The sequence below is a fragment of the Orycteropus afer genome, unplaced genomic scaffold (assembly GCF_000298275.1).
Source record: "Orycteropus afer afer isolate SDZICR_OR568_19922 unplaced genomic scaffold, OryAfe1.0 scaffold00829, whole genome shotgun sequence".
Classification (NCBI taxonomy): domain Eukaryota; kingdom Metazoa; phylum Chordata; class Mammalia; order Tubulidentata; family Orycteropodidae; genus Orycteropus; species Orycteropus afer.
Genome location: NW_006922416.1, coordinates 316,778 through 324,422, shown reverse-complemented (window position 1 = coordinate 324,422; position 7,645 = coordinate 316,778). Strand labels below are relative to the sequence as shown.

At 65.6% G+C, this 7,645-nt stretch overlaps 1 protein-coding gene across 1 annotated transcript in view; it reads left to right on the top strand.

Annotated features, from left to right (window-relative positions):
- Positions 1-6,778, top strand: part of ZDHHC8 (zinc finger DHHC-type palmitoyltransferase 8) — a 13,340-nt gene extending 6,562 nt beyond the window's left edge. Inside the window, exons 2-11 of the mRNA XM_007957957.2 lie at positions 788-909; positions 1,076-1,233; positions 1,359-1,531; positions 1,769-1,871; positions 2,235-2,326; positions 2,453-2,594; positions 2,946-3,066; positions 3,153-3,262; positions 4,321-5,330; positions 6,607-6,778. Coding sequence (XP_007956148.1) covers positions 788-909; positions 1,076-1,233; positions 1,359-1,531; positions 1,769-1,871; positions 2,235-2,326; positions 2,453-2,594; positions 2,946-3,066; positions 3,153-3,262; positions 4,321-5,330; positions 6,607-6,778 — 2,203 coding nt within the window. The remainder of the gene's footprint in view (positions 1-787; positions 910-1,075; positions 1,234-1,358; positions 1,532-1,768; positions 1,872-2,234; positions 2,327-2,452; positions 2,595-2,945; positions 3,067-3,152; positions 3,263-4,320; positions 5,331-6,606) is intronic.
- Positions 6,779-7,645: the final 867 nt, after the last annotated feature.

Here is a 7,645-nt window from a genome sequence, read left to right as displayed (position 1 = left end):
TTCCTCGGGAGCTCAGCGGCCAGAGGCTCAGGAAGGCGCCGTGCCAGACCTGCATAGGAGGCTGCACGGGGGCCCAGGGAAGGCTTCCTGGAAGAGAGGGCACGTTGGAGCCAGGTGATGGGAGGATGTGTAGAGCTTAGGGGCTGTTACGTTTCTCTCGAGTCACCAGGCCTCTGGAAAATAAGGTGAAAAATAGCTGAAAGCAAGGGGGCTGGCGGGACGTGTGTGGTAGCTGAGACCCTGAGACCCGCCCTTCAAGGTAGACCAAGGGTGACGCCCCCACTTATTTGCTGAAAAATGACTGGGGGTCCTTGGGGCCCCTCACACCCCAAGATGTCCTAGCACGGGCCAGAGCACCTCAGGGAGCAAGAGCGTCCTGCCCTGGGTCCGTGCCCGCCCCGCCTCCAGTGGAGGGGTGAGGGCTGAGGCTTGGCTGTGGGGCAGCCCTCCTGAATAGTGTGACTCACGCCTGTTGGCCTTTCCAAGCCTCACTCACCTCAACTGTATACTGAGTTATTAACAGCCACCCTCACGGAGCAGCTGCTGGGATCAGGACTGGCTCACGGGGTCAAACACTGCCTTCTGTGGCTGAGCCAATTTGTGGCAGACCACTAGGCAGAGGTCTCTGGGACCATGGTAGTGCCAGCCTCCTTTGACAGCCACGTGGACCTGGCAGTGGTCTCACAGGCCCAGCCTGCAGACACGTGGTCACGCCCAATCATCTACTGCCCCACCCCCTCCTGCCTCCCCATCCCAGCCTGGCTCTGTGGCTTGCTGTCAACTGCAGGTGCCCGTGGCTCACACGAGCTGTGTCCCCTGCGGTTCCTGTCTACAATGGCATCATCTTCCTGTTTGTCCTGGCCAACTTCAGCATGGCCACCTTCATGGACCCTGGTGTCTTCCCACGAGGTAGGCCCTGTGTCAGGGCAGCTCATCCACTCCCTTTGGCTGGGCTGCGAGTGTCTGACATGGGAGACCCTCCCGGGGCCCGGGGGTGGCCTGGCAGAGACCGGGGAGGAGCTCCCCTACCAGGGAAGTCACCTTCCTGCCCCCCCCCCGGCCCCCTGACCTGCAGCGGACGAGGACGAGGACAAGGAAGACGACTTCCGGGCTCCACTGTACAAGAACGTGGACGTGAGAGGCATCCAGGTCCGCATGAAGTGGTGCGCCACGTGCCACTTCTACCGCCCGCCCCGCTGCTCCCACTGCAGCGTCTGCGACAACTGCGTGGAGGTGACCATCTGCCGCCTGCCCAGCCCAGCCCCCAGCCCTGTCCTGAGTCTGTCTCCTACCCGCTGCCCCACCCCCCACGGCTGAGCCGCCTGCCACAGTTCCCCTGACGCACTGCTCCCAACCAGGACTTTGACCACCACTGCCCCTGGGTCAACAACTGCATCGGGCGCCGCAACTACCGCTACTTCTTCCTGTTCCTGCTGTCGCTCAGCGCACACATGGTGGGTGTCGTGGCCTTTGGCCTGGTCTACGTGCTGAACCACGCTGAGGGGCTGGGAGCCGCCCACACCACCATTACGTATCCTTGCCCCCGTGCTCTCAGCCACAAAGCCGGCAGTGAGCTGGGGGACCTGTCCAAAGGGGAAGCCGAGGCTCAGAGGGGTTGGATAGGCTGCCCCTGGGTCCCGAGTGGGTGGGTCTCCAGTTCTAGGTGGGTAGATGGGTGGGCAAGGTGTTTCTCTGCAGGCACCTGCTCCATCCTGCCCTCAGTGGGGCCTGCCACGTCCTCCCTATGCCATTGGCCTTAACGGGCCAGAATGGCGGTCATGTGTGTGGCTGGCCTCTTCTTCATCCCCGTCATCGGCCTCACCGGCTTCCATGTGGTGCTGGTCACGCGGGGGCGCACCACCAACGAACAGGTGCAGACCCCAGTTGAGGCTGTGGTGGGGGTGGGGCAATACCCCCAAATAGCCAAGATGGCGGGGGAGGCGGTATGGGGACCGTCCTTGGCCAGCCGGCCTGTGCAGCTGTGATGGGGGGTGGAGACCCTTGGGTGAGGCCATGCCTGCCTGTCCCCCGGTAGCACCCTCACTGTGGACCCCACAGGCACCAGAGATTCAGGGCCCAGAAGTTCCACAGCTCCTTGCAGGGACATGCCAGGGTGTCCTGAGCTGGAGGCACCCCTGGGCCGACCCTGCCCACCTGCCTCCCTGCCTTTCCCCCTCTCCGCCCTGGCCTAGCCCCTCAGTGGCCAGCTTGGCTGAGGGGTTCCGTGTCTGCAGGTGACGGGGAAGTTCCGCGGGGGCGTGAACCCCTTCACTCGCGGCTGCTATGGGAACGTGGAGCATGTGCTGTGCAGCCCCCTGGCACCCCGGTGAGGCCCAGCGGGCACGATGGCAGGAGGCCTCTGCTGGGTGTGGGCCGGGCGGCCGGGGCCCTTGAGCCGGTTTGTGCTGCCCTTGGTGTGTGCAGAATGCTGACCTGCGTCTGCCCTGGGCAGGTACGTGGTAGACTCGCCCCGGCTGCCACTCACCGTGAGCCTGAAGCCGCCCTTCCTCCGGCCCGAGCTCCTGGAGCGTGGTGCACCCCTCAAGGTCAAGCTTAGTGACAATGGGCTGAAGGCCGGCCTGGGGCGCAGCAAGGTGGGGGCCCAGAGTCGGGTGGGGACTGGCGTGGCAGTCAGAGGCGTGGAGGGAGGAGCGGAACGATTGGAGAGGCCTGGAGGAGGCGGGCAGAGGCCCTGGGTGGTGTAAGGGGTTAAGCACTTGACTGCTGGTCAGAAGGTTGGCGGTTCTAAGCCACAGCCCTGAACACCCTGTGGGGAGCACAGTTCTGCTCGGCGCACGTAGGGTCGGTGGGAGTCGGAATCCACTCAGTGACAGTAAAGCAGAGGAGGTGGAAGGGTTGGTGGGTTGGTGGGTCCTGGGAAGGAGCCCCCCGGTGAGCCCACCCCTCATCCGTACCCTGCCCACCACTGACCCCACCCCTCCCAGTCTAAGGGTAGCCTGGACCAACTGGACGAGAAGCCGATGGACCTGGGGCCACCCCTGCCCCCAAAGGTGGAGGCAGGGACCTTTAGCAGTGACCTGCAGACCCCGCGCCGGGGCAGTGCCGGTGAGGTGGGGGTGGCCTGATGGGCATGGGGGGTGTGGAATGGCGACCCGTCCAGGCCAGGCCTGACCACTGTCCCGTCTGTGCAGAGAGTGCCCTGTCCGTGCAGAGGACCAGTCCCCCGACACCCGCTATGTACAAGTTCCGGCCCACCTTCTCCACAGGGCCCAAGGCGCCCTTTTGCAGTCAGGGAGAGCAGGTGAGGGCGCCCCACTCTGCCGAGGCCCTGGCCTGGCCAGGGAAGGTGCCGTGGTTGCCTGCAGGACCCCACCCAGTGGGGCAGGGGCAGGCAGAGGAGGGCAGGCCGGGCGCCAGAGGGCTGGTGCCTGCTGTCCTTTAGCATCGCCTGGGGGCCCAGTAGGAGGCTGCCTCCATCCCCAACGTGCCAGGATGCCTGGAATTCCACCCTTAGTGACTCCATGACGCCCATGGGAAGACTTCCAAAGAATCTGAGATTTGTTTGAGAAAGAGTGTTTCTTTCTCCTGGAGTCTTGAGCCCTGTACTTCGCCTGGGGGTCAGTTGTGTCCCCCTCCCAAAACCCCCCCCACAGAGACCAGCCAGACGCCGCCTGTCCCAGGTCTGCACGCTCCCTCCTCTGGCTGGGAGCGGGGCTCCCCCTGCCCTGCTGAGCCTGGTAAGCTCTCAGCAGCCCTGCCCTGCAGGAAGGCCAGCCCTCTGGGAATGGTAGGGGGTGTGGCTTTACGTGCCCTCTCTCTGTCTTTCTCATCCCTCTGTCTCTCTCTTTGGTCGTCACCTTCCTCGGATTGTCTTGACTCCCACAGAGGACTCAGGGTCAACCCCTGTCCTCATGCTGCAGCAACCTGCCCTATGAGGTTGCAGCAGACCTGGACCTCAGTCCTTGGAGGGCCCCTGGCCAAAAGGTGTCGGCTCTGGCCTGGGGTTCTTATGTCTCCTCGAAGCCCACTCCCAGAACTGTTGGGCCATCCTAGGCATGGCCACTGCAGGGCACGAGCCCACGGGGCCCTGCAGCTCCCTGCCTCCACGGCCGTGGTACAGCTTCCCCTGCTGTCCTTGGCCCTGTCCCGACTCCCTGGGGCTGGAGAGGGGGGAGGGACAGGATAAAGGGGGTCTGGAAGCAGCCAGGCCATGCACCTGCCACCACATTTAATGTCCCTGAAGTTATAGCCACCACGTGGGCAGAGAGGGCCTGGTGGCACTGGATGTGGGCGATGCCACGGCCTGGCCAGGCAGGTGGCAGGCAGGCAGTGGGTGGATGTGTGCTCCTCTCCTTGCAGGTCCCAGGCCCGGACTCCCTGACCCTAGGGGATGACAGCATCCATAGCCTGGACTTTGTGTCCGAGCCCAGCCTGGACCTCCCTGACTACACGCCTAGCGGCCTGCACACAGCCTATCCCCCGTCGCCCCCGCTCAGCGCCGCCGATGCCTTCTCAGGTGCCTTGCGCACCCTGAGCCTCAAGGCTGCAGGCCGGCGGGGTGGGGACCATGTGGCCCTGCAGCCCCTGCAGCCCCTGCGTGCTGAGGGCGGGCCCCCCACACCCCGCCGAGGCCTCTTTGCTCCTCACGCGCTGCCCAACCGCAGTGGCAGCTTGTCCTATGACAGCCTGCTCAACCCCGGCTCACCCGGGGGCCACACCTGCCCAGCCCCCCCCTCGGCCAGCGCGGCTGCCTACCGCTCGCCCTACCTGCACCCGGGCACGGCTGGCGAGCCGCCTCGGCCCCCGCCCCGCAGCTTCAGCCCCGTGCTGGGCCCCCGGCCGCGCGAGCCCTCGCCCGTGCGCTACGACAACCTGTCCAGAGCCATCATGGCCTCCATCCAGGAGCGCAAGGACCGGGAGGAGCGCGAGCGGCTGCTGCGCTCCCAGGCCGACTCGCTCTTTGGTGACTCGGGGGTCTACGACACCCCCAGCTCCTACAGCCTGCAGCAGGCCAGCATGCTGTCCGAGGGCTCCCGCGGCCCCCCGACGCTCTACGGCTCCAGGGATGACCTCGTGTCGGGGCCTGGCTTCGGGGGTGCCCGCAACCCTGCCCTGCAGGCCTCGCTGTCCTCACTGTCAAGTGCGGTGAGCCGCGCGCCGAGGACGTCCTCCTCCTCCTTGCAGGCCGACCTGGCTAATAGTCAGGTCCCAGGGCCCCGGCCGGGCAGCGGCTCACACAGGTCACCGGCACGCCACGGACCGCCTTCACCACCCAGCACCCCACGCTCACCCTCCTACCCAGGCCCCAAGGCCGTCTCCTTCATCCACACGGATCTCCCAGAGACGCCGCCCTCACTGGCTGTGCAGAGGTGGGTGTGCGGGGGGATGTCTCTTGGCACAGGGCCAGAGCCCAGCCCCCTGTGGCGCTCTGTGGCCAAGCCCTCAGGGGTGGTCTGGGGAGGCCCACTGCTGCCTCTGAGGACAGGGTGAACAGGAAGGCCTCACCCCACCTCAAAGTCTCCTGGTCAGCCTCTGTGAGTCAGAGGGGAGAGGGGGGCCCCACTTCAGAGACACCCCAGGCATGTCCTCTGGAGCTGACGTGCCCTGGACCGTGCAGGGCAGGGCCCTGGGCATCTTCCTGTAGAGGGGGGCCGTGACCCTCCCGTGGCAGTGGCCTCCGACTTCCCGGTGTCAAGCTGTCCCTGCACATGTCCTGTGACATGTCCTGCTCAGGCTCTCCGGGGACTCCCGTGCTGTGTGTCCAGGAGGCTGGGTGCTAGGGCATCACCACCTAGCAGCCAAGCATGCCATCCTGGGTGCTAGGGCCCAGGCCCGTGGTGGAGAATGCAGCCCTGGGAAACCAAGGCTGAGAGAGAGGACAGGCACGTCCCAGAGTCCCTAGCAGGTATGCCGGCCAGCTCCCTCCGTTGTCAGAGCTGTGCCAGGCACCGTGGTGGGTGTGTCCCGGCTGCTCCGCAGCCTGGTAGTGCTGCGCCTAGGCTGAGGTGGAGACTGAGGCCCCCAGGAGACCCCTCCCGAGGCCACGTGGCCACAAGGGGCTGAGCAAGCAGCTGTGGGCAGCCTGGCCTGAGCGTGGCCTCCCCGGCCCACGCTGTGAGAGGTGGTTGCTGTGGGGGGTTTGACAGGCGGGCAGCCTGAAAGTCTGGTGAGAGGGGGCAGCAGCGGCTCTCGGGAGCCCATGGCAGAACACTGGTGGTCGGCGCTGGGTGAGGTGGAGGGCCAGAGGGCAGCCTCTTGCTTTCCTAAGAGCACCAGGACAGGAAGGGCACAGGCCTGCCCATGCTCTGTGTGGCCGTGCAGCAAGGGTCGCCAGGCTGCTGGAAGGGACTGGAGTCCAGGAGGGTCAAAATGTTCTGATGACACCCTGGCTGGTCTTGCCAGACTTCCTCTCTGTAGGTGCTGCACTGAACTCAAGTCTGTCTGTCCTGTGACAGCACAGCTCCCCACCCCCCCTGCAGGCACTGAGGCCCATAAAGCTCAGGGCAGGGACTGCCCAGGGTCACACAGAGCGTGGTCTGTGTCTGCGTCAGTCTGGCTTCCTGTCGCCTCTGTCTGCCTGTCCCTGCCGTGGTCCCATGTTCACTGTGTGCGTGTGTGTGTGTGTGTGTGCTTGTTTTGATGCAGGGACCACCCTCAGCTGAAGACCCCCCCAAGTAAGCTTAATGGGCAGTCCCCAGGCCTGGCCCGCCTGGGGCCTGCTGCCGGCCCTCCAGGGCCCTCTGCCAGCCCCGCCCGGCACACACTCGTTAAGAAGGTGTCCGGCGTGGGTGGGACCACGTACGAGATCTCGGTGTGAGGACTGACCGCCACCTGCCTGCCACGGCGCCACAGGGACCGGGACCCCCCAGCGGTGGCCCATCCCCGACTTCTCTGCCCCAGGGATGAGGATGAGGCCCACGCCTGGTGTGGACACGTCAGTAGGAGAGAGAGCGCCTCCGTCGGCTTGTCCTTGGTCCCCCTCCCATCCACCCACCCAGCTGCTCACCTGGGGAGACCAGACCCCAGGCATGGCTGGGGTTGCAGGTCCCCTGTAGCTGTGGCCTGTGGGTCTGTGGGCCCTGCCTTGGCCTGCGACCTTCTCCCCACCAGGCTTGGCTCCAAAGCCATCACCCACACCCCCTGAAGTGGTCACCAGGCCAGTTCCCTACAGTCTTGAGGCCTCACCCACTCCCCTTACAGATGGGTCAGAGACAGATGGGGAGCCTGGGGCCCCACCACTGTCCTGTGGTGGCCTGTGGGCTGCTGGGCTGTGGGCCCCACATGCCTAGGCTGTTCTTACACGTTGCCTTTTGCGGACCCTGCCGGAGACCTGGCCCTTGGAAAGCCTGATGGTGTGCAAGGCATCCAGCCCCAGTCCTCAGACTGCCGGCTCCAGGACGGCTCTGGGTTCTGCTAAGTGGACAGACAGACGGACAGACAGATAGCCAGCTGTGACAGGGGTCCTCACTCCGTGTGTCCCGTCTTGCCCCAGCTGGTGGGCGTGTGTCCCCGTGTCTGTGCTGAGCTGCTGTGCCACGTCCAATGTGCTCCCGCCCGGCTGCTGCCGCCCCTGCCTGCTGCCGGGAAACGCGCCCAGCGAAGCCTTAACCTCTGCTCTGTGCTCTTGTGGGAGGGGGTGGGGGGCAGGCAGGCATGGGTTCAGGGGGCCGAGGCCACCCTGAGG